The following is a 24,255-nucleotide window of genomic DNA, read 5'->3' on the forward strand; positions in this document are numbered from 1 at the left end:
CTACAACTCCAACCCATCAAACTAAAAACGGGTAATGCCTCCATCATTTATGATTTATGCCGAGCTCTAGAAGATGTGGGATCTATAGCAAGAAACAATGTCAGACAAGTTGCATTATAGATGACACCCATCCTTTTTCCTGTAAAACCTCACAGAGGTACTACAGGGAAAGAGAACAGCAAGAAAAATCATTATACACAAACAATAGACTAAACAAACGGATGGTAAACCAAAGATGTTCCTTCTCTAGAAACTCATCACCGCAAGCGGAAGAAAAAGATAAATATCTACATACTAGGAAGGAAAAAAAAAATCGTTGCAACCCAAGATGATAATATTGGTAAACCGGTCACGCTTAATCTATTTCATTTATTTGGAAGTCAAAAATTAGGAAATAACCCTCTGCATCAAGATATAGACAACTACTAGACCAAGAGACTTGGTAGGTCATAAAAACAATAAAAAGTAAATTGGTACCTCTCGGAGCTCTCACTTACTACACAATTAACATCCTTTAGAAGATGAACACAATCCATCAATCACTTCTTCCTTTTCTTACTCCCCGAGAAATCACCTTTATCGAACCCTTTAAACTCATTTGTTGTGTTTACGCTTCTTCATACACCAAGTAAAGGAGACGAGGAGAGAGAGTGAGGGTTTTCAATTCTTTTTCTATTTGACAAGTTTGTTGGAGGATGCGAGACGGAGAAGTACACATGCCAGATTCGAATCTTTGTTTGATTTTGTGTTGGAGGTGTTGGTTTGTGCATTTGGAGCAAATTGGGGAGAGAAGGAGAGAAAAAACCCTCCGCAAGATTATCGACTTTTATATTGAGTTATTTTGATTTTCAGAACTCTAAAAATATCCGAGGGCTGAAATTTCGTTTATTGGAAACAGATCGGTGGATTAGATCGACTGTGCCTAGAATGTGGCTACAGTGACTGTGCCTCTATCCCATCCCTATATATATATATATATATATATATATATATATATATATATTTTTTTTTTTTAAAGGTAAGCAAGGTTGTTTTAAGGTCCATAAAATAAAAAAAGAAAAATTATTTACAGCTTACATCCTCTTCTATAATTGTCCTACATTCATCAGAAAAAGGTAATAAGATCAATATCAAAACATAGCAAGTTAGGTATAGTTGAAGCCAACGCATCAGCCAACCTGTTGACTCTCTGAATATGTGAGATATAGTGAACTGTTCCATCTGAAGTTTCATCACGTTAACACTCCTCATAAGGCCATTTGCTTCCCAAGGGTTGCTATCTTTATTGATGAAGGAGATTACGTTGGTAGTCACTTTGTGCCTTCACTCTACTGACATTATGTCTCTTAGCAAGTCTGAGCCCTTGTTCAACACCTTGCAACTTAATGAGTGCGATGGTAGGAAATCAGACTTGCCATGTGTTGCAGCAATCACCTCTCCTTGTTTGTTGCGGATAACTGCAGCCCAACCACTCTCATTCCCTTGCAATATACCGTCAGTGTTCATAATTGCAACATCTGCTTCATCAGTTTCCCATATACATTTTCTGACATCTTTTCTCTTATCCTCAATGTTTAGGTTCCATCTTGTTCATAATGTACAGGTCTTCTTTCTATCTTGAAATGTAAAGAGCTCAGTTTGGTTTTTGTGTCTTGTAGAACCTCTAGGATGATGTGGTCTGCACTGTTTTGCTTGATTTTAAATATAGTTTTTATTAATTATGACGTCATAGGATAAAAGTCTACATATAATGATAGTTTGGTAATTTTGCAGTTTTTTTGTTTTTTTTTGTCTTTTGAGAGGGCAAAGTTGTAATTTCAATTTGATTGTAAATTTTGAAAAAAAAAAAAAAAAAAATTGGTGGGCTCACCCACGTTAGGATTCTTCCCCGTGATGCTAGCATAAATATTTGCTCTAGTGTTCGAGTCAAATTACCAAGATATCATCAATCTCAAACCTCATTTTACCGACCTTTTGCAGTTTTTTTTTTCTTGGCAGTATATTTGTCAAATGAGATACCTGATAAATTAGTCCGGCACGATATTTTGTACTATCCACGATACAAAACCAAACTGTAAACATATGGTGATATTTCTTCACATTTCCATAGATATCGACATTTTGCACCTTTTAAAGTTTGAAGTAGTGAAACGTAGTGCCAAAAAGAAGTTGACACATTAAAATCAGAAAAAAAATAAAAGATGAGAAATGGGCTACGGCTATTAGGGAAGCCAACTTTACAAAACCAAACTTTCCCAGCAAGTAACGTTTACATTTCCCGCCCAAACTCCATAACCCTTTCTTCATCCCTACAACACTACATTCAATCAGATTCCCCTTCACATGGCCAAAAGATCCATGCCCACATCTTAAAAACAGGATTCCAACCCAATACTAATGTTTCAATCAAACTTCTCATTCTTTATATTCGATCAAATTGTTTATTATATGCACGAAGAGTGTTTGATGAAATGTGTAAGCCAACTGTTTCGTCGTATAATTCCATGATTGCTGGGTACCTTAAACATGGTCAAGTTGAAGAGTCAGTGGGGTTGGTGAGAAAGTTGGTATTGTCTAACCAAAGACCTGATGGGTTTACGTTATCGATGATTTTGAAGTTATCGAGAGCGAGTGTGTTATGGTCGAGGGAGTTAGGGAAACAGGTTCATGGTATGATAGTGAAATGTAATGTTGAGAGTGATGATGTTCTTTTTACAGCTTTAGTTGATTCTTATGCGAAGAATGGTAAGGTTGATTATGCGAGGAGGGTTTTTGATAAGGTGTTGGAAAGGAATGTGATGTGTTCTACAGCAATGATTTCGGGGTACATGAATGAGGGGAGTTTTGAAAAGGCTGAAGAGATTTTTAACAAAACGGTTTACAAAGATGTGGTGGTTTTCAATGCAATGATTGAGGGATATAGTAAATCAATTGAAACAGCTACGAGATCAGTGGAAGTTTACATTCAGATGCAACGGTTGAGTTTTAGGTCGACAATTTCAACTTTCGTGAGTGTGATTGGTGCTTGCACTGTCTTGTCAGCATTTGAAGTTGGGCATCAAGTACAAAGTCAGCTTATGAAGATGGAGATCTTCACTGACGTGAGATTGGGCAGTGCACTTGTAGATATGTATTCAAAATGTGGAAGAATTGAGGATGCAAGGACAATCTTTGATGACATGCATGACAAGAATGTTTTTTCGTGGACATCGATGATTGATGGGTATGGAAAGAATGGAAACCCTAATGGAGCACTTTATCTCTTTGATAAGATGCAAAGTGGAAGTGGAGTTGAACCCAATCATGTCACATTTCTGAGTGCAATATCAGCTTGTGGGCATGCTGGGTTTGTATCTGAAGGATGGGAGATCTTTAAGAGCATGGAGAGGGATCACTCGAGTAAACCCAGGATGGAGCACTATGCTTGCATGGTTGATCTCTTGGGGCGCTCTGGAAGCTTAAAGGAAGCATTGGATTTTATAATGGGAATGCCCCTGAAGCCAAATTCTGATGTCTGGGCTGCTCTACTTGGTGCATCTAGGCTTCACGATAATGCAGATATGGCGGGTATTGCAGCCAATGAGATCTTCAAATTGAATAGTGCTGAGCGCCCTGGGGCTTATATTGCATTATCAAATACCTTTGCAGCCACCGGGAAATGGGATGGTGTAACTGGAGTGAGGGAATTAATGAAGGAGAGGAGAGTTTCTAAAGATACTGGTTGCAGTTGGATTGGCACTGACAGTGGTGTATGTGGGTTCCATGTGCCGTAGAAAGTGTAGCACATGGTGAAGGAGGGATGAAACTCATCACTTTCTGTCACTCTGATTCCTAGTGGTCTTGAAAGCCATCACACATACTTGGCAGAAGGCTGGGTTCCGAAAAATCTGGGTACATATCCTGTTACTTTCTTCTCCACTAAAGTAACATTTTGTGCTGTTTTTATTTTTTATGTGCAACTTCAGTTTCTTATATCTTACTTGTATTTGTATGATTCTGTAGATTTTTATATAGACATGCCGGATGTAATTGATATTAGATTATTGGTCACATGTCCACAATGGGTCTGCAACCAGGCGAAGAGCTGTTACCAGATGCAGGCGGGTAACATATAGAAATTTCCATTTCCTCTGAGTTTGATTTCTTTCAAATTTTTACTTTCCTTAGTTGTCTGGTACATTTTGAGTGCTATAGTTCGGGCTAATAACTTAGAGCGCATAGGAGACGTAATTATCTAGATGCTAGGAAGCACTGATACTCAACATACCACGAATGAGGCTTGCCGTATCCAATACTTGGATACTCAGATACTCCTTGCATATGTATCAAATACTCCAAATAAGTGTCCTTTTTTTGTTGGATATCTGGGACACATCGCCAACATGGGCCCAAAATGCCCAGGATACTCGTTCACATTAGTGCTAGTAGAAATAAAAAATTATATTGACAATAGCAAAATTTCATTAGTACATGGGGACTCACTCTCTTACCTGTACGGCTGTACCAACACCTGCATCCTCATACTTATTAAATTTTGTGTTGTTTAACAAATTATTGAAATTAGTGTCCATATGCTGTAAATTGCAATTGCTATTTTTATTAACTCTCGGACGTGCTATTTATATTTTATAGTAATTCTGTGTTTACTATTTTTAGTTATTTCTGGTTTAGTTGATTTAATTGTTTTTAGAAGTCCAATCAGTTTTAGGAAATATCTTTTATTTAGTAATTCCTCATTGGCTTAGGATTGATGTTAGTTGCCAATTAGTGTTAGTTTCCTATTTGGATTTGGAAACCATAGGATGTTATAAATAGGGCCTTTTGCCATAGAGTTCATTAGTATGAGTTACAAACTTGAGTGTTTGAGGGTTAATTCCCGTGGGTTGAATTCTGTTTATCTCCTATTGATGATTCTTGGGTTGATTTATTTCAAATTGAGTATTTTTAATCTTGTTTGTTAGTGTTTTCTTTAAATTCAAGTTTAGTCTTTTATTTAAATCATTGGTGTTCATCTGACTTCCCGCTTTTGCGAGTAAGTTTCATCACATTATATGGGCATAAAAAATTGGATGTATGTGGTGGTCAAATATCATAATTTTAAACTTAAAAGTATTGTGTAGTTGTCGGGGCAAAGACTGTAAGCTACAGATCTACCAAGACACTCTTTAGAAACTGATCTTCCAAATATCGCAACCCACAGAATGAGGCACAGAATATTCAAAGTGACGGTGAATTGGTTTGTTTTGATGTTGAGACTGAACCACTTTTTAGTTCGGTGGCTACCTACATACCTAGAGGGATCAAGTCTCTGAAAGTCTACAACCTATAGAGCTTCCAATGTAGTTCTGTTTTGAAAGACCCTTCAATATTTAACCACCCGAAACACGAGAGACTCTGGCTCTGGATCCTTATCCCTAGTTTTCAGGTACATTGAATAGAGTCATAACCTCCGGATTCTATGGGATCCGGCTGGGCCTTGTTTTCAGCTGATTACGGGCTTACAGTGAGGCTTGACCCACATGCCATGCTATGCCCTGGCTACGAACCAGGGCTTAGCCTGCATAAATGAAGGGTCCAGTCTAGGTGCCATGTCCAGAAAACATGCCTAGCTAGTCCATATAGGCATTGTGTTGCTGAGCATTCCATTGAGCTGCATGTCTCACTACACACAAATTGATCCAACGAGGCCACAGATGAGGATGATCAGATAATGCCATGTGGACCATTTATGAGGGTCCACACATCGCCCCTCTCTGTCACGCGGAGCAGCCACATGGCAGAGAAGAGAAAGAGAATCTGACAACGTTGTTTTGAATAGGCATGCCAGCGCTGATATACCCGTAATTCTAGATTTTTTCAGAAATTTGGTGATTCACCAATATTCTGTTTGTCTGTGCAGTTAAATCGCTACTCGGTTGCTACTCGTTTGAAGAGCGAATAGTGAGTAGGTGTAATTGGTCGGGGATTAATCGGACGATTTTTCATAATACTATATTTTTTTACAAATAATTATTAAATATATTAAACTTTGAAATACCAACATAATGAAGCCAATGAAGAACACAATCAATCAATAAACAATTAAAACACTCAATCAACTAAAATAAACTAAAATAAATATGATTAAAGTGCAAAACTTTACAGAATCGAGGGTTCGTTGAATCGGCGAAATGTCGAGTTCAATGTTTAACATTGAAATAGTTGAAATAGTGAACACAATTACTCGCCTAATCGGCTAATCGGGCCTAATCGGCCAAGTACTCGGGGAGTTTTTGAGCCTGATTGTGATCAGGGATTAAATTGTTAGTCGGTCGGCTAAACAGAGAGTAGCGAGTATTCACCGATTACTCGGCGAGTACTCAACGATTTAATAGCCTAGAGTGTTTGTAGAATAACTCGGTTGAATAGATACAACCGGGCTGAGCATGTTGCCATACTCAGAATATATTTAGAATGACGGTGGATCAGATCTCAAAGAATAACCCGATTGGCGTTTGCGTGACCGGTTGGCGTTTTGTAGTAATGCTCAGATATAAATAAGTCTATATAGTTGAACCCTTGGAGGTGTTATCATAGACAGCATCAGAAAAGATTATCCCAGTTAGCTTGAAGCGTAGCTAGGTTGAGTTTTTTTTTTTTTTTTTTGCTGTGAAGCTCAGATATGACGTTAACGCACAGAGTCTAATTCTATGCATATTGTCTTCAATTTAGAGGGTCAATGTCATACAACCATACCAAGCGATGTTCTCTATCCAAACTTGGCAACGCCTTTAAGGGATAGATTGCATCCAGCACTTGGGTTTTTAAAGTCCTAAAAGTTTGGAGTTACCCAGTTCACAAATAGGACTGAGCCAGAGGGTCGACACAATTTACTCGGACTAACGCACAATGCGCTTCTGTATGTTGGCTTTTTGAACTTTGGGGATTTGTGTTTCACGCTGAAGCCAGGCAAGAGTGTCAAAGCCATACCTGGACCCGATACTTTAGTCGTACGGGACATTTTTCAAGCCTGACGCGCTCACAGCACTTGCCTTATCACCAGCCTCAGTCAATTATAAGGATTTTTAACAGGCAAGAAGGACACTCTGGTATGTACCAAACTAGACAATTGATGCCATTTAGTTGGGCTTCAGAGTGTGCATGAAGTATTCCATGCAATTCCAAGTGCAAAATGTTGGAGCTTGGAATTTTTGCAAGTAAAAATGAGAGTTTTTCACTTGACCGGGCATGCTGAGCATTTGAACATGGTTTTGTAAAGTTGATAGAGATTTGATCACAAAGTCTTCTATACCACCTAGGTTCTCTTAGGCTTTAACCTAAGCGTCTAGTTAGAGGGGTTAACCACCAGTCCGAACTTGACAAGGCGCTGTGCTCTTTTACCTGGATTTCTGTAGTGTAGCTGTGCTCAAAATTCATAGCAATGTAAATAAGAGTATTACATTAACTTTTAATGAGGCAGATAATGAGCGAAAGCAAATGATCATTTCACTCGGTGGTTATTTAATGATCTTAGTACATGATATAAAGAAAAAACTTGCTAAGATGAGAAGCCCATGCTTTACTCGTGACATCTCCGGCTAAAGATTTTAATGGTGTTATTCAATGATTTCAGTACATTATTTATTTAAAAAACTTCCTAAGATAAGAAACATTCCATGCTTTACTCATGACATCGCCGGCTAAAGATTTTAAGTAATAAGAACCTTTAGATGCCAGCCTATCCACAATGAATGGCCCCTCCCAATTTTCAAAAAACTTACCTGCGCTCGGGTTATCAAAGTTCTTGGCTTTTCTGAGGACCCAGTCACCAGGTTTGAAGACACGTTCTTTGAGTTTTCTATCATGATTGCGCTTCATGTTTTCTTGATATTTGACTAATTGCTGAAGAGCTGTATCTCGACGTTCATCAATAAGAGCTTTGTCATAAGCTAAGACTTCATTTTCAATTCCGGATTTTACTGCTTCAATTCTGGTTGTTGGAGCCATGATTTATGTTGGGAGTACTGCTTCTGCACCATATGTTAAAAAGTATGGTGAAAAACCTGTGGACTTTCTAGGAGTAGTCCTATATGCCCATAGAACAACAGACAGCTGACGAACCCACTTGCCTTAATTAGCTTCAGTAAGCCTTTTCTTAAGGGTATCTAAGATTACCCTATTATTAGCCTCAGCTTGGCCGTTTGTTTCAGGATGGTAAGGAGCAGAAAAGTTGTGCTTTATGCTCATAGACCCACAAAATTGTTGCATCTCTGTGGAGCCAAACTGAGAACCGTTGTCTGATACTAATTCTGAAGGTATTCCGAACCTGCAAATAATATCACGCCACACAAATCAATTTACATCTGCAGTAGTTATTGAAGCCAAAGTTGTGGCTTCGACCCACTTTGTAAAGTAGTCGGTAGCCACCAACAAAAAACAGAGTCTTCCAGGTGCCCTAGGCAAAGGTCCCACGATGTCGAGCCCCCATTTTTGAAAAGGCCGCCGGTGAGAATTGGGCAATTCTCGCGGTATGCGGGAGTTTTCCAACTTTAGCATGTTTCTGGCACGACACACAAATTTGAGTGTTTCATTTTGCATCTCTTTGCATGTATGGCCACCAATAACCCTGCGTTAACGCCTTGTGGGCAAGACTGCGACCTCCCGAGTGATTCCCACAAACACCTGCATGAATTTCTTTAAGTATCATTTCTCCTTGCTCTGGGGTAAGACATCTTAACTGTGGGCCGAACCCCATTGGCCTTTTTTAAAGTCGAGCGACTCTTTCTTTAATGAACAATACTGTGAATTTCCAAGCCTCTCGTTTAACCTTCTTAGATAAAGCTTTTTCTGTGGGGAGATTCCCTGAGTTCAGATACTCGATGAAGGGTAGCCTCCAGTCAGATTTTTCCTGTGCCAAGATTTCCAAGTCCATTATCTCTAAATCATCAAGAGTTTCCTCTTCAGATTTTGCTTCAGATTCAGATTTTTTGTTTTCAGTGGGGATGATGTTGCCCCTAGTATCTTCATGGTCGCTCCCAATACTGCCAAGGTTACCAGGGTTCATTCCTTGATCTTAATCATTGACTGTGCGATGGTTTCTTTTGAGTTGTTTGCGTAAGGATGCCAAAGTTTGGCGATCCTCAACATCAACTGGATCTATAGATTCTGAAGATGCACGATCCACCTGTTCTCTTTTTCTTCGTCGAGTGTTAACAACATAGACTTGTAATGCGTTACACTCTATAACATATGCCTCATGAAGTCTCATTGGTTGTAGATTGATGCTCGGCTCCTGTTGGAAATCAATTTAGATTTCTCTTGGTTCATCTAGTTGGACAGCTGCAGAGAGGTAAGCTAGTGCCTCAGCATGCCTGATTTCATTCCTTGGCCTTTGACTGATAGAGATTTTGTCAAATTGCACAGCCAATTTGTGTATGATTTCCAAATATGTTGCCATCCTTTCATCTTTTACTTGAAAAGTACCACCAAATTGATTAGCCACCAAGCGAGAATCTGTTAGCATTTGAATGTTCTTTGCCCCCAGCTTAAGTGCAGCGTTCATACCATAGATAACGGTTTCATACTCGGCTTCATTATTAGAGGTAGAAAAGCCGAGTTCATACCATAGATAACGGTTTCATACTCGGCTTCATTATTAGAGGCAGGAAAGCCGAGTCTGACTGATCTTTCAATTTTCTGTCCTTCAGGGCTGATAAGGACACAACCTAGACTAGACCCGGATACATTTTTTGAACCATCAGTGAAGACGGTCCAAAGATTTTGATTATTGTTAAATCTGTGCTCGCCCCCAGAATCGGATGTACTAGTTGAGAATTCCTCAGTTTGTGCAGGGAACTGAACAGAATGATCAGGAAGTTGTTCAGCTTTTACTAATTCTGGACTCAATTGGATGTCATCCATAGGAAAATCTGCCATAAGAGAGGCTAGAGCATGCCCCTTTTCTGCAATCCTTGGCTCATAAACAATATCATATGCGCTGAGGTAACTTGACCATTCAATCAACTTATTTGATTCCTCCTGTTTGCTGAGGGTCTTTCGTAGAGGATACTCCGTATGGACCTTCACCGTTCTCCCCTGAAAAGATGGCTTCAATCGCCGAGCTGCATGTACTAAGGCCAACGCGACTTTCTCAATTTTGGAGTAACGACTTTCTATTGCAGTTAGTGTCTTGCTAACAAAATGAACCGGTTTTTCTTCGAAATCATCAACAAAAATGACAGCATTGGCTGCAGAGTCAGTTGCAACAAGATAGATTTCCACAGGTTCTCCAGCCTTTGGGCTAACCAAAATTGGGGGAGAAGTAAGGTAGGTTTTAACTTCAGCGAAAGCCTTTTCACAATCTTCATTCCAGGTTGATGCACCTTTCCGAATCTAAAAGAACGGCTTACATTTGTTAAAGTATCGAGATATGAAATGATTGAGAGCCGCAAGACGGCCCAAAAGCCTTTGTATTTCCTTTCTGCAGGTAGGGGGTGATATTTCAAGAATAGCTCTAATTTGCTCAGGGTTAGCTTCAATTCCCCTGTGGGTCATCATGAACCCTAAGAACTTGCCTGAAGATAGGCCAAATGAACACTTGGCAGGGTTAAGCCTCATTTTGTATTTCTTTAGTCGATCAAATACTTTCTGCAAGTCAGCAAGATGATCACTTTCTTCCTTTGACTTCACAACCATGTCATCAATATAAACCTCCATAATAACCCTAATAAGATCAGCAAAGATAGTATTAACATGCTTTTGGTATGTTGCCCTAGCATTTTTTAGGCCGAACGGCATAACAACATAGCAATATAGGCCTCTGTCTGTGATGAATGTTGTATACTCCTAGTCATCAATGTGCAGTACAATTTGATAATATCCTGAGCTTGTATCCATGAAAGATAGTTTCTTGAAACCATATGTTGCATCCACCATATCTGAAATTCTGGGTATAGGATAAGGATGCAGTGGGCAAGCTTTATTCATGTATGTGAAGTTGACACAAATTTTGAGCTTCTCATTCTTTTTTGGTACTGCTACAATGCTGGAAACCTAAGTTGGGTATTCAACTGGTCGAATAAATCCAGCCGCCAATAACTTGTCAATCTCCTTGTTCACTAAGAGTTTCCTGTCTGGGGCCATTCTCCGTGGCTTCTGCCTTACCGGTTTGACTTTCGGGTCGGTGCCTAATCTGTGACAAGCTACGCTGCGGTCAATTCTGGGCATATCTGCTGGATTCCAAGCAAAGATAACTCTGTTGCTTTTAAATAAGGCCACCAAAGCCTCTTTCTCTGTTTCAAAAAGTTCTTCAGAGATGAAGGTGGTCTGACTTTCTTCTTCTCCTATCTGCACTTCTTTCAGCTTATCGACTGTTGGAAGTCCCTTGGCTGGTGCCTCCCAAGGTGCTCTGGCTGCCCTCGACGGTGCTCTGGTCTAGCCCTGCTGTAATTGCTATTTCTGCTCAGTGTTGAGAATGGTGGGCCCTCTGACTTTAAACTTATAATTATCCATCGCATGCTCATGGCATTTCAGAGATGTGATCTGGTCACTTCGAATCTTACAAGTTCCCTCTGCTGTTGGAAACTTAATAGCTTGGTGATAAGTGGACACCACAACATGCATTTCATGAAGCCAATCTCTGCCTTTTTAGTTGGAGCACCATTAAAGATGATAATTGGAGTATCATCTTCCTGAATAAGATCATCGGCGAGATTCATGACAGAATAGCATCCAGAGAATAGAATACAGGCCGAGCTGCCGGTGTCAATCAAAATTCTTTGGACTATGCGGATGCCAACCCATGTTGTAATCACCACAACATCATTGTGAGGATAGTATACTCCTCGCTCATCTTCTTCAATAAACGTTAGGCCTCCTTCAACAATAGTCTTAGCATTGAACCCAGACTTAAAGTTGACACTGTTTACATGATTCCAATTACCAATTTTTTGAATCTTGCGCTTCATGCTCCATTTTCTTTCACGGTTGGATGAGCAAGCAGCCGCCTGAGCATGACATACAACTATCACATCGTGCTCGACCAGATTTACATGAGCTAGCTTTTGACTACCCTTTAGATACTCCTTTAGCTGTCCCCCATCTGCCATTCTGGAGATCTCCTTCTTGAATGCATAACAATCATTCAAAGTATGGCCGAAATCATTATGATACTTGCATTTCTTTGACTTATCTCTCTTTCCCTCAGTATCAGGTTTCATAGGGAACGACTTGGAGAGTTTTCCTTTGAGCTTGTCATTCAATTCTGAGAGACTGACGCTAAGCTCCGGAAGAGTAAGATCTTTTTTCAGGCGGTCATCTTGCTTCTAACTCTATGGGACGCCAGTTTTGGCATCTTTGTTTTGCTTATTTCTGTCTTTGTCACGCTGTGGCTATTCCTGCTTTCTTCTATCATTTGCAAACTCCTTTTGCTGCTTGTACATTGAATCTGCTTGAATAGTAGCATACCTATCTGCTCGCACCAGCAAATCCTGTACCGTTTCTGGAGCCTTCAGAGTTAGTGAGTTGTACAGCCTAGACTTATCAAAAGAAAGAGCATTTTTGAAAGCTTGCGCAACGTCATCTGGGACATTTTTGACCCCCTTGAGTAGCACTCTGAGTTTTCTGACAAGGTCTCGAATGCTTTCTCCTCTCCATGTGGAGGTTGAAAAGAGTTCCAGAACCTTTTATGGTCTTCCTATTGTAGCGATAATGTTTTGAAAATTTGTTAGCCAGCTGCGGAAATATATGGATTGAACGAGGACGGAGCTTGTTAAACCATGTCAAAGCTTCTCCGCTGAGGGTAGCTTGGAACACTATACACATCAACGTATCATTGTTGTTAAAAAGAGCCATAAACGATTTGTACTTCATCAAGTGCTCATTTGGACAACCATCTACATCATCATAGGTTGGAACTGAAGGTTGTTTGAAAGAACTAGGGGAAATGTAATCTCTGATTTCGTCTATAATAGGAGATTCTTCAGGTCCTTTGACTGCCAGTTTATATCGCTTATCTTCCCGAGTAGCTTTGGAATCCATGACATTTCTAATGAGTTCTTGGACTCGCTGCTCATTCAAGTTGTTGCTATTTTCCTGCAGAGTGACATTGTTCGTGCCGACTCTGTGGATAGGCTTTCTTCTTTTAGGGCTCCAGCCTGGTTCAGCAGAGTCGTGCCTATATCACCTGAAATTTGCTTCAGCCTTACGTGGGTTTAGCTCTCTGGTTCCAGCGTAACCAACCACAGAATTACGGAGGGCTCCGGTTCTGTTGCTTCCAGCGTAACCACCCCCAGAATTGTGGCAGGCTCGAGTTCTGTGGCTTTCGGCTCACTGTTGTCTACCTTTTTCTATCTCCAGCTCTCCATTGGTTCTCCCGCGAGTGTTCCTCGAACCATTGTATCCGGATTCTGAGGAATCTGAACCTCCAGGACTACGGTCAAATCTTCTGTTACCTCGAGTTGGTTTGCATTGTCTTCTCTGTGGTACCGGGCTGCAAGAGCGTTGCATGCCACGCTCTAGATCGATTTGATCCGAAGAGGAATATTCGGAAACTAACATTGAACGTTCCTTGGAGTACTAGGAACATCTTGATACTGATTTGCTTCGGTGACGCTGTGGGCTACGAATCCGTCCTAGTACTGCGTTAGCACCACCTAAACGTTCCACATTGGAAAATCCCTGGTTTTGGGTGCGGCTGGAGGTGTGGCCCCTTGGATGATGCCTCCTCTGTGGAAACCTGCTCTCCCTTGGCACGGAAGATTCCTGCTGAAAGTTTTCTTCCCTAGGCCTTTTGTTGTCATTTCTCCTAAGCTGATCGTTTTCGCCTGAGCAACATAGACATTAGAGTTTCTTCATCAGATGGGTGAGCATCGTGGCACATATCCTGAGGGCCCGATTCAGGCCCAAGGCGCTCTTGCAAACGCCTAGGCAATATGGATGGTCCAGATTTGGTGAAAATAGCACCCGACCTAGGCCTAAGGCGTTGCTGCAGACACTGAGGCAGCATCGAAGGTCTTGCCCTAGTAGGTGCAAATCCGTCTCCACGTGTGACGGCTCGAGTATCCCTAGTTGCATCTTGTTCCTCTGCTGGAACAGTAATTCACAGGTTCTCCACCAAATCTTCTTCTTCATGCTGAGCGTCCAGATTCTGTGGGGGAATCTGATGCGCATGCTGATGCTGAGCATGAATCTCGTCAGCAACTGTGTGCTGTGTTGTTTCAGCATTAGGAGGAAGGTTTTGCGCAATTTCTGGAGCCTGATTGGTGTCAGCCAACTTTGGATTTCTTTTCGATCAACAAGTAGCCATTGATCGTGATATTCAATAAAAGAGAAGAACGTGGTCGTGGGTTCGCTCCCCACAGGCGGCGCCGAAAGATGTCGGGGCAAAAACTGTAAGCTACAGATCTACCAAGATACTCTTAAGAAACCGACCTTCCAAATATCACAACCCACAGAATGATGCACAAAATATTCAAAGTGATGGTGAATTGGTTTGTTTTGATGTTGAGACTGAACCACTTTTTAGTTCGGTGGCTACCTACATACCCCAGAGGGATCAAGTCTCTGAAAGTCCACAGCGTATAGAGCTTCTAATGTAGTTCTCTTTTGAAAGACCCTTCAATATTTAACCACCCGAAACCCGAGAGAATCTCTGGCTCTGGATCTTTATCCCTAGTTTTCAAGTACATTGAATAGTCATAACCTCCGGATTCTATGGGATCCGGCTGGGCCTTGTTTTCAGCTGATTTCGGGCTTGCAGTGAGGCTTGGCCCACATGCCATGCTGTGCCCTGGCTACGAACCAGGGCTAAACCTGCAGATATGAAGGGTCTAGTCTAGGTGCCATGTCCCGAGAACATGCCCAGCGGGTCCATAGAGGCATTGTGCTGCTGAGCATTCCATCGAGCTGGATGTCTCACTACACACAAATCAATTCAACGAGGCCACAGATGAGAAGGATCAGATAATGCCATGTGGACCATTTATGGGGTCCACACAGTAGTGAATGATAAATTGATTGTTGCTTTGTAAATGAGTGAGAAATTATAAGAAATATCAACTTTTAGGTAAGAAGATACTTTGTTAACAGATGAATGATATGTATATAGTTCAACTTAATATATATAGTATTGTATATTTTATTTTTTCCTTTTTTGTATCCTCTTATTTTGTTGGACCAGAACTCCAGTACCATGATAAATTGGGAGTTTGGATACGTACTTTCATTAGAGCGAGGTGACTTCCTTTGTATAGTAGTTTCCTCTTTCAACGGCCTAGTTTCTTCTGGAATATCTCAATAATCGGGTCCCATACTACGTTGTATTGCAACTTTGCTCCTATAGGTAAACCTTGGTATATGCAATTTAGTGTACCAATCGAATGGCGTATCGCCCTCGCCAATCTGTTCAGCTTACTTACCTTTCTCACTCCCATAATAGAGGTATTACGTAGATTTGCTTTTAGTCTTGACGCTGCTTCAAATAGTGTAAGGATCATTTCAATCATTAGAAGTTGACAAGTTGAAAAGTCTGTAAGGAATAAAGAATCATCAGAAAATTGGACTAAACTTAACCCATTAATTGTCCATCCATTGCGATCTTTCCCCGTCGGAGTGCGATAGAGTTTGACGGGGATATTAAGAGTTGATCCTAAGGAAAAGGATCGGCGCACATTCACTCCATCTATTTTTAGTGGAAATTCGATGATAGCCACGAAATTATCTCGACGTTTGAGGGGGGAATCTCTTACTTGCTTTTTGGAGGAAATTTTGGGTGTTACGTCTGACCATTGTCCTCTTTGTTTTAGTTTCGAAGATTCTGTCAACAATGTTCTTTTGAATTATATGCTTGACTGGTCAACAACTGATTTAGTTGCCAATTGTATGTTAGACTTCCTACCCAATACGACCTAATTCATGTTTATACTAGTTTAGATTTTGGCAGGAAGTATGCAAAAAATGTTGGGCAAAGTGTTATTTATTTTGCATTTTCATTCGTCACCTGACTACTTTATTTCTATTGAACATAAGATGATATATCAAAAAATTACTTGCAGAAACCACATTTTTACATGACATATGTGGTTCATCAGTTTTAAACACCGAGTAGTGAGGTTATCTAAATATGAACTTTCCTAGTAAGTTTGCAGTAAAACCCCAAGAGAGTGAACATATAGCACTCCTAGTTGAAAATTCTATCCTAATTTTGGATTACAGCGTACTACACCTAAGACATATATCATGGATCGTAGTCACAAAAATCTCCGATTTTTTCAATAAAGGTCTCCCAATTGACTCGTTAGCGATTTTTAAAATCTATAAATGGTAATAATAGTAAAATCATGGTTTTTCTCGATTTTCACCAATTTCTATAACTGGATAGCTTTCTTTACACGTATTTTAGTAATTTATGTGTATAATTTCAAATATTTATTGGACTTTATAAAGAATAATAAGCTTTTGCCAGAATATTTGAAACCAATGTAGTTCCACTGGTCATCCTCAAAGTGTCATGTAACATGATACGCAATCACACACTGCACAACATTAGATGTTTTAATTAGTCATAGTTGTCACCATTTCATCCAACTTTTTACCGAACTTTTACGAATTTTGCAATTTGACCACTTACCGAATTGTTTCTTAATCCGAATTTGTGACAATGCCGTGGATTTTGTTTCGGATGTGTCTTTAAGGTGGAATGGTTGACTGGAGTCGACATCGACTAGCTGACTAGGTAGGCTTGTCACTGAGAAAATACTATTCATGTTTTGTGGTAGTACCTGAAATGCCATAAGCAAATGAGGATAATGTTTCTCAACCTGCTTCCATGGGATTTAGCCATCTGCATTGTCAGAAAGCTGCCATTTACACCTCCAGTTCTGGAGTAAAAGAGGCGACGAATTGGTTGTTCTCTCACATGGAAGATCCAGGCATTCTGCCTATTTATTTATGTTACATGGACACGCCATATTTCAAAAAAAATCCATATCGGATGCGTATCCACATGTCCGTGTCGGACACACATGGACACATATTGTATTGTGTGTGATATACCTTAATTTTTGATATTTCGCCGTGTCAGACACTTAGTATCCGTGTCGGATACGGACACCATACGCAAATGAGGATAATGTTTCTCAACCTGCTTCCATGGGATTTAGCCATCTGCATTGTCAGAATGCTGCCATTTACACCTCCAGTTCTGGAGTAGAAGAGGCTACAAATTGGTTGTTCTCTCACATGGAAGATCCAGGCATTCTGCCTATTTATTTATGTTATATGGACACACTATATTTCAAACAAAATCCATATCGGATACGTATCCACATGTCCGTGTCGGACACACATGGACACATATTGTATTGTGTGTGATATACCTTAATTTTTGATATTTCGCCGTGTCAGACACTTAGTATCCGTGTCAGATACGGACACCATACGCAAATGAGGATAATGTTTCTCAACCTGCTTCCATGGGATTTAGCCATCTACATTGTCAGAAAGCTGCCATTTACACCTCCAGTTCTGGAGTAGAAGAGGCTACGAATTGGTTGTTCTCTCACATGGAAGATCCAGGTATTCTGCCTATTTATTTATGTTACATGGACACCATATTTCAAAAAAAATCCATATCGGATACGTATCCACATGTCCATGTCAGACACACAAGGACACATTGTATTGTGTGTGATATACCTTAATTTTTTATATTTCGCCGTGTCAAATACTTAGTATCCGTGTCAGATACGGACACACTATTTATGCATTTGTGCTCAGGGTTTATCTGTTAAGTGTATCAGTGATGATCTTCATTTTACGAGAAAAGCTGCCATACTTCCTTTAACTTTGTTTCTTTATTTTAGTTGAGAATCTAATTATAAATCATTCATTTTTTCATCTCAGATATAAATGATCCTATCTCTTTGGAGGAGCAAATTGCAGATCATCTATCTTTTGTTGACGAATCAAAACTTGATATGTTGTTTTGGTTTCAAAGAGAGATTGCTCGGAAGGCATTAGGGGCATCTGTGAGATATTTGTTTGTTCAAAAAAGCATTTCCCCAACTATGTGAGTAGCTACGAGGAACTTCTTTGCTGAAACACAACAACTGCTTTTCCTTTATGGAATTATATATAGGGTGGGAATATTGAGAAAGGAACAGATTGGATATTTACCCATCCAGAAGTTTCTGACTTAAATGTGGATGCTACATCTAGCAGTTCGAGCGCAGCTGATGCAGGACTACCTGATGGAGCAGGAAGTTAGTCTCTTCACTTTTACCTTTTTTAATTTAAACTGGATATACTTAATTTCTTATGGCTCTTGAAGCGGGTCGCTAGTACTTCTGTTGGTTGCCTTTTCTGTGCATCCTAATGCGAACAAGACCTAAAACGAACTTCAAGAATAAAGTGAAGCAGAGTACACTAATAAAGACTATATCTTATGGCAGTGTTATTATTTGTCATTACCTGATAAAGAAATCCTGTTTAATGAGTGAAACTTATAGTCTGGCGTCCAATTGAATAGGTTTGATCTGTCCGACTAGTTCTTGTTTCTTTGCTGATTTTTTATGTTTATGAGTTCAGTCTATCAAATAACACTTGTTGATATCTCATTTCATCTTCATTAAGCAGGAATGCAGGATACAAGCTCAAGGGATTGGTGAACCACATTGGTACCTCTGCACAATGTGGACATTATTATGTAGCTCACGTGCATAAAGATTGGAGATGGGTTATCTTCAATGATGACGAGGTTGGTGCATCTATAAATCCCCCAAAGGACATGGGTTATGCTTGTATATATATTCATTGAGAGAATCAACAGTTGAGAATGTTAATACATAACCCATGTTATTCTCGATTTTAGGAATAGCCGTATCAGTTAACCACAGAGTTTTCTCCCCTGAGCTTAATAGATCAGTGTAGTCTCAATTTCACTAAAATCTCGCAAAGGACACGGGTTACATGTACCTATAAAAATCATCCTACAGGTTGGACATCTACAAATCCCCCAGAGGACGTGTTACTTGTTTTCTTTGAAAGAATAAACAATTGAGGAGGTGAAGACATAAATCCATGTTATTATCGATTTTAGAAATAGCTGTATCCATTAACTACAAAATGTTTTCCCCTGAGCTTACTAGATCACAGGGTCGTCTCAAATTCACTAAACGCTCCGCTCCGCTCCACTCCACTCCCAGAAAAGGTTTTTCTATTTTATCTGAAACCAAATATGACATGTGTGGAACCTTAAGAATTCTGTTACTGAATTTCAGGCTTCAAAAGTTACAGAAGTAGTACGACTGTTGAGCTAGAATGCATTTTAAGTCAGAGCATGTTTGTAGCCAGAACAAGAAATCATGAGGGGGATGTTGGAACAGAAACAGATTTAACAGACTACTTAGAAGGATTTAAAGGACCAAAAATATTGATACAGAAACAGAAAACGCAAACACATCCCAACAATAAACGTGTCAAAGCAAAGATATAAGGATTAAACTTAGAAACACAGTCTAACAATAGCTACTTAGCCATAAGGATTTTACTCATTTACCAGACAACTCCTTATAAGGAGTGGCGGTTAAACTTAATACTTGATGTATTTATTTTGCAAAGGTAAAAGTTTACTGCCAGAGGAATTGGGATTTTAGTTGTTTACCATCTCAGAAGGGAGCCAAGAGATAAAGTTAGCTACCATGATACCATCACCTCTAGTCCTCTAGCAAAAAACATGTGGAACCAAAGGTTTTTGCAGACAGTCACTGGTAATTGGACTACAAAACAGCTTACGTCTAAGCACGTACGTTGCAATCTGTAATTTCATTCAATGCAGAATTTTAACTTGGAGATTCTGCAAGTAACATACATTCTAGGTTTCAGGTGTAAATCCATAGACTTCTGACAGTCCTCGACGTAGACTTACAAAAGTGCCAACCTGGAGATATTTTAGCTCTCCACTGACTTCACCTACGCGGTTGTGTTGGACACTCGTTTCTAAACTCTTTTTCCTCCCTACAAACTAGAAGGCATGCTATATTTATGCTGTCGCTTATGTACTCGACACTCAAGAACGTATTTCCAATCCTAACACACCACCCTGACGAAAAATTAATCCAAACACACCACCCTTAAGGTAGTGTATATGAAGCCCTTTGTTGGTGTCTTTATTTGACGTTATGATCTCAGTTACACCAAAATGGAAATGAGAATGTACAGCCTGTATCACACATTTCAATTGCTATTGAGAAAGAAAGGAAATATTTGACTAATAGACAATTTCAAATTTCTTAAGACCAACCAAAAACGTAATCAAGAACATAGACAAACATCAAAGAGAATGGATAAAGAAGGTATGCTATGAAGCATGTCCAAACTGGAAACTTGGTCCGCAAGCTACCAATGAGACCTATTATGAGGCAAATGATGATGATGATCAACACTTCAGCTGAGAAATCCCATGTCAAACCCCGTCCATAGACAATAGACAATAGCAGAGACAAACCAAGTACATTGTTTGTGAATACCCCACCATATATCTGCTAACAAGATGTAAATAGTGAGAAAGTATTTCTCGCAACAACTTATGTAAGACAAACTAAAAACGCAAAAAGAGACAAACCTCAGAGAAGGCCAATGATGTGGTTCTTGGTTTTCTATGACTTGCAGAAACGATTGCTGAAACTGCTTCTCTTGAATTAGTCGCCAGAGGGACTAGAACAAATGAGACAAAGAATGGAGGAATGCCCGCAGCTTCTGAGAAATTTTGAACAGACTCTACAAGGGGTTCTGCAAGTAAGGATAACAAAATAAATCCAACCAATAGCAACAAAATGGAGTTAAACCATTCTGATAAATGCCCATCATATTTCTGCCCTTTTGTTTCCTTCTCATCATCCAACACCTTATCAGTTTCTTTCCATGTTTCCTGTGTATGTACATTAAAGATGTTAAGATACAAAAACGGTCTTGGAAACCAAAACATATAGTTAAAGATACTTACAAGGAATATGTCATCTACAGTCGTCAAGCCAAGCAAATTAGCAACTCCATCGACAAATTCTTTCTCATCAATCTTTTGATTACCATCTTTATCTAGCACTTTCATTAATTCTGCTACCACTTCCTCCCTGTTGAATCCTATCTTTTCAATCTTCATACCTCGTATCAGTTGTTCTAACTCTGAATGTGATATATAATTGTCATTATCGTGATCGAAACTCTCAAACAACCTGCAACGCAAAAAATGATCCAAGTACAAGTTCATTAGAATGTTATAACTATTGCATACATACAAAATAATGAGAACTATATCCTCTTCAATGAATGAACTAACCTTTTTATGTTAGGTATACTGGGTCGACCATCATCTGTAAGGAGGCTTCCTAATGCAATATTGCTCTCCACATGTTTCGAAATCTCACATAGTAGATGTTTACTCCAAACATACTCTCTCATTATTTGCTGCAATACAAAAAAGATGTAAATCATATAAGGAAAAAAGAGACAATGTTTACCAAATGCAAATGTTTTAACCATATTACCTGGTACAATTCATCTCGAGAACAGGACTCCTCCTTGTTAATCGCATGATTATTTTTTAAAAGCCATTTAATGCACACATTTTCGAATTCTTCTTCAGTAATTTTCTGATCATGGTCTAGATCAAATTCATTCATTATAGCTACTATTGCATTCTTTATTAACTGTATCTCTTCAGCCTTCGTTTCAATGACTACTTGTTTGAGTTCAGGTAGGGTAATAGTTTTATCCTCGTCAAGATCAATGCTCCTGAATAGCCTGGTAACAAAATGAACTGATGAATCAATGGCACGGCAATTTAAAAACTCAGTAGTGTGTGTAGCAAGAAAAATTCTTACCTTCGTATAGCCAAAAAATTTGGCGCACCCTGTCTTGTAAGGAGTTTTCCCGAAGCATGCCTTTGAATATGTTTCAAAAAGTCCACCATCAGATGATCATTCTTCACATATTCTAGCCTCCTCTTTTGGATCCATGGTTTGAAAACCTGTGAAAATTTAAAGATAAGTACTAAAGCACACATTTTTTGGTAAATCATTATATGACTTGAGAAATCAACGAGCCAAAATGTTTAGGTTAGTTTACTGGCAGGAGAAACTACATTCAGGTTATTAACTTTATCTGATGTATTTGAATAATAAATATTGAAAGAGGGAGTCCTATTTGAATCTTCTACGCACCGACTGAACTTGCACGTAGTGAAAGCACCACATATACGTATAAACAAAAATTGTTACATTTATACAGTCCAGTGTCACACTGAATAATTTGCAATAATATTTAACTTGAAAACATCACTAATCGGAGTAATCGAGTCCAAATTTTCGAGTTTAGGTACCAGCATTGACGTGACCAAATGTTCAAGTACACAATATTTATTTTATTTTTTTGATAATGTCAAGTACACAGTATGAGTCTGTGGAAAACATACCTTACCTGGTAAAAGAAGTAACTAAACAAAAATAGAACCGAGACAATGAGAGAAGCCAACATTAGTATAGAACGCGCCATTGAAGAAAATTTGAAAATTCTTGGCATTTGAACAATTATGAAAGGCACAACTGATACGGTCATAATCATAGAAGTATAGCTAGTCTCTTCATCAATATTGACACCAGTGCCTGTAATATATAACAGTAAAATGTGGATTAGTCAAGTTATCGGGAAAAAAAAAAAAAAGATTAGTCCAATGATTGTCAAAATATATTAATTGTATTTGTAAATTTCGTTGGTCCATATATATACCTATATATAAAATAAGGGAAACTTACAAGTTCAATAAGGATAATGACTGGTCAAGTAGAAAAACAAACCAGATAACCATGATAAGCGTCTTTCAAATTTCGGTTCTTTCAAAATGGAGCTTTTTGAATCTTCAAGTATGACATGATCCTGGGAGAAATCACGTCGTCCAAAAATGACACAAGTTCCCCAAAGTAGAGTCAAAAGTAAAACTGTTGATCCAGCGAGCATGCCGAACCCTGTCATGACTTTCACTTGAGCAATTTCTTTACTCTTAGAGAGTCCTGAAACTGCAATAAGGACCTAATCACATAACTCTAGAATAAACATAAGAGAGTGTGGTTTGAAGCAATAGTGACAAGTCACACAAGGTGTACGTAGTTTGCACTCTGCACCTTCTTCAATAATTCGGCAAACCTTAACTAAAAAATAATGCGCTTTCTTATGGTGATTAGCGCATAGGCTCCATTTGACCTTGTTGTAATACAGAAGTGTTTTTTCATTGATTTGATAGCTTCAACGTAGTTGTTCAATACCAATGACTTACTACAAACATATGAGTTGCATGCCAAATTAAAGAAACTTGATTTCTACGTATTTCTCACTATTTGGACACCATTTTGAGCAATGGTTGAAGTGAAAAAGAGACTGATATAAATCAAACAAAAATGCACTTTAAATTTACAGGAGTGCTACAAGGGACTTGAGATATATAATTTTATCAAGACAAGTGCCATAGCTCGCTAGAATTTGTTTAATCAATAATTTTCAGTCATCACCCTATATATGGATTAATATTAATGACCTTACCTAGAACAATCATGGACTGCGGAAGTGCACCAAGAACGTGGAATGCCGAGGCGCCGAATAAACCAGGGCCCAAGATTTTGAAAACTCGTTCGCTTCCACCAGAAATATATGATTCACCATGAAACAAAAGATACTCATACATAACAATTTGGAAGAAATGTCCCACCAGGTTATCCGTGCATGGTAAGAACCCAAACATATGCTCACAAACCTCCGAAGAATCCAGCCCCTTAAACAATAAAGATGGTGAGCCACTGTTTATATCATGTAATCCATCTGAAACCAATTCAGAAGAAGAATTTGAACCCAGATACCGGCCTTGACACTTTTGTATGATAAGGACAAGAAGAAAAAAGGCAAAACTATCTCTAGATTTCGCCATTAACTCTGAGCTAGAGAGACAAGGATCTCATACCAAAGAACGTTGAAATGAACATATATATAGCATTGCCTCTATGCACTGGGCATAATTGTAAGTGATTGTATAGTTGATTTTTCCAAAAAAAATAAAAAAAATATTGAATGAGGTGGTGAGGTCACAGTACTCCCAAGTGATGAGGTCACAATACTCCCAAGTCCAACAAGTCAGCTGAAATCATGTCCAAGAAAATCGTTAACGTGCTCATGCAACAGATGGGCTGTATTCAACACGAAGAACATGCACAAGAATTTCAAAATAATAAGTTT

General features: G+C 39.1%; 2 protein-coding genes across 8 annotated transcripts; one reads left to right on the plus strand and one right to left on the minus strand.

Annotated features, from left to right (window-relative positions):
* The first annotated feature begins 1,985 nt into the window (after nucleotides 1–1,985).
* Nucleotides 1,986–19,078, plus strand: LOC147504700 (Tetratricopeptide repeat (TPR)-like superfamily protein). Of its 7 annotated transcripts, none has more exons than XM_086557476.1 (5): nucleotides 1,986–3,891; nucleotides 4,003–4,104; nucleotides 17,383–17,553; nucleotides 17,881–18,239; nucleotides 18,610–19,078. In XM_086557476.1, exon 1 carries the CDS (start codon nucleotides 2,202–2,204, stop codon nucleotides 3,771–3,773), a length of 1,572 nt encoding a protein of 523 aa, XP_086413602.1. In that variant the 5' UTR covers nucleotides 1,986–2,201; the 3' UTR covers nucleotides 3,774–3,891; nucleotides 4,003–4,104; nucleotides 17,383–17,553; nucleotides 17,881–18,239; nucleotides 18,610–19,078. The 7 variants fall into 7 exon arrangements, 5 of the variants coding, with proteins under 5 accessions (XP_086413602.1, XP_086413601.1, XP_086413604.1 ...); XM_086557475.1 differs by having other exon boundaries at nucleotides 18,613–19,078; XM_086557478.1 differs by lacking the exon at nucleotides 17,383–17,553 and having other exon boundaries at nucleotides 18,613–19,078.
* Nucleotides 19,079–20,198: 1,120 nt separating this feature from the next.
* LOC147504701 (sodium/calcium exchanger NCL2-like) lies at nucleotides 20,199–23,984 on the minus strand. Its single transcript, XM_086557480.1, has 9 exons — nucleotides 23,569–23,984; nucleotides 22,830–23,048; nucleotides 22,453–22,637; nucleotides 21,858–22,003; nucleotides 21,522–21,777; nucleotides 21,314–21,441; nucleotides 20,981–21,209; nucleotides 20,600–20,905; nucleotides 20,199–20,516 (listed from the first exon to the last, which is right to left on the minus strand). Exons 1-9 carry the CDS (start codon nucleotides 23,948–23,950, stop codon nucleotides 20,268–20,270), a joined length of 2,100 nt encoding a protein of 699 aa, XP_086413606.1. The 5' UTR covers nucleotides 23,951–23,984; the 3' UTR covers nucleotides 20,199–20,267.
* Between the last annotated feature and the right edge of the window lie 271 nt (nucleotides 23,985–24,255).

This window comes from Coptis chinensis, chromosome 4 (assembly GCF_015680905.1).
Source record: "Coptis chinensis isolate HL-2020 chromosome 4, ASM1568090v1, whole genome shotgun sequence".
Classification (NCBI taxonomy): domain Eukaryota; kingdom Viridiplantae; phylum Streptophyta; class Magnoliopsida; order Ranunculales; family Ranunculaceae; genus Coptis; species Coptis chinensis.

Coding starts and splice junctions, on each gene's coding strand:
- LOC147504700 (XM_086557476.1), top strand. CDS start 2,202: ATGAGAAATGGGCTACGGCTATTAGGGAAGCCAACTTTACAAAACCAA.
- LOC147504701 (XM_086557480.1), bottom strand. CDS start 23,950: ATGGCGAAATCTAGAGATAGTTTTGCCTTTTTTCTTCTTGTCCTTATC. Junction 21,210..21,313: donor AGTATACCTAACATAAAAAG/GTTAGTTCATTC, acceptor TTTGCGTTGCAG/GTTGTTTGAGAGTTTCGATC. Junction 20,517..20,599: donor CATCATTGGCCTTCTCTGAG/GTTTGTCTCTTT, acceptor TCTTGTTAGCAG/ATATATGGTGGGGTATTCAC.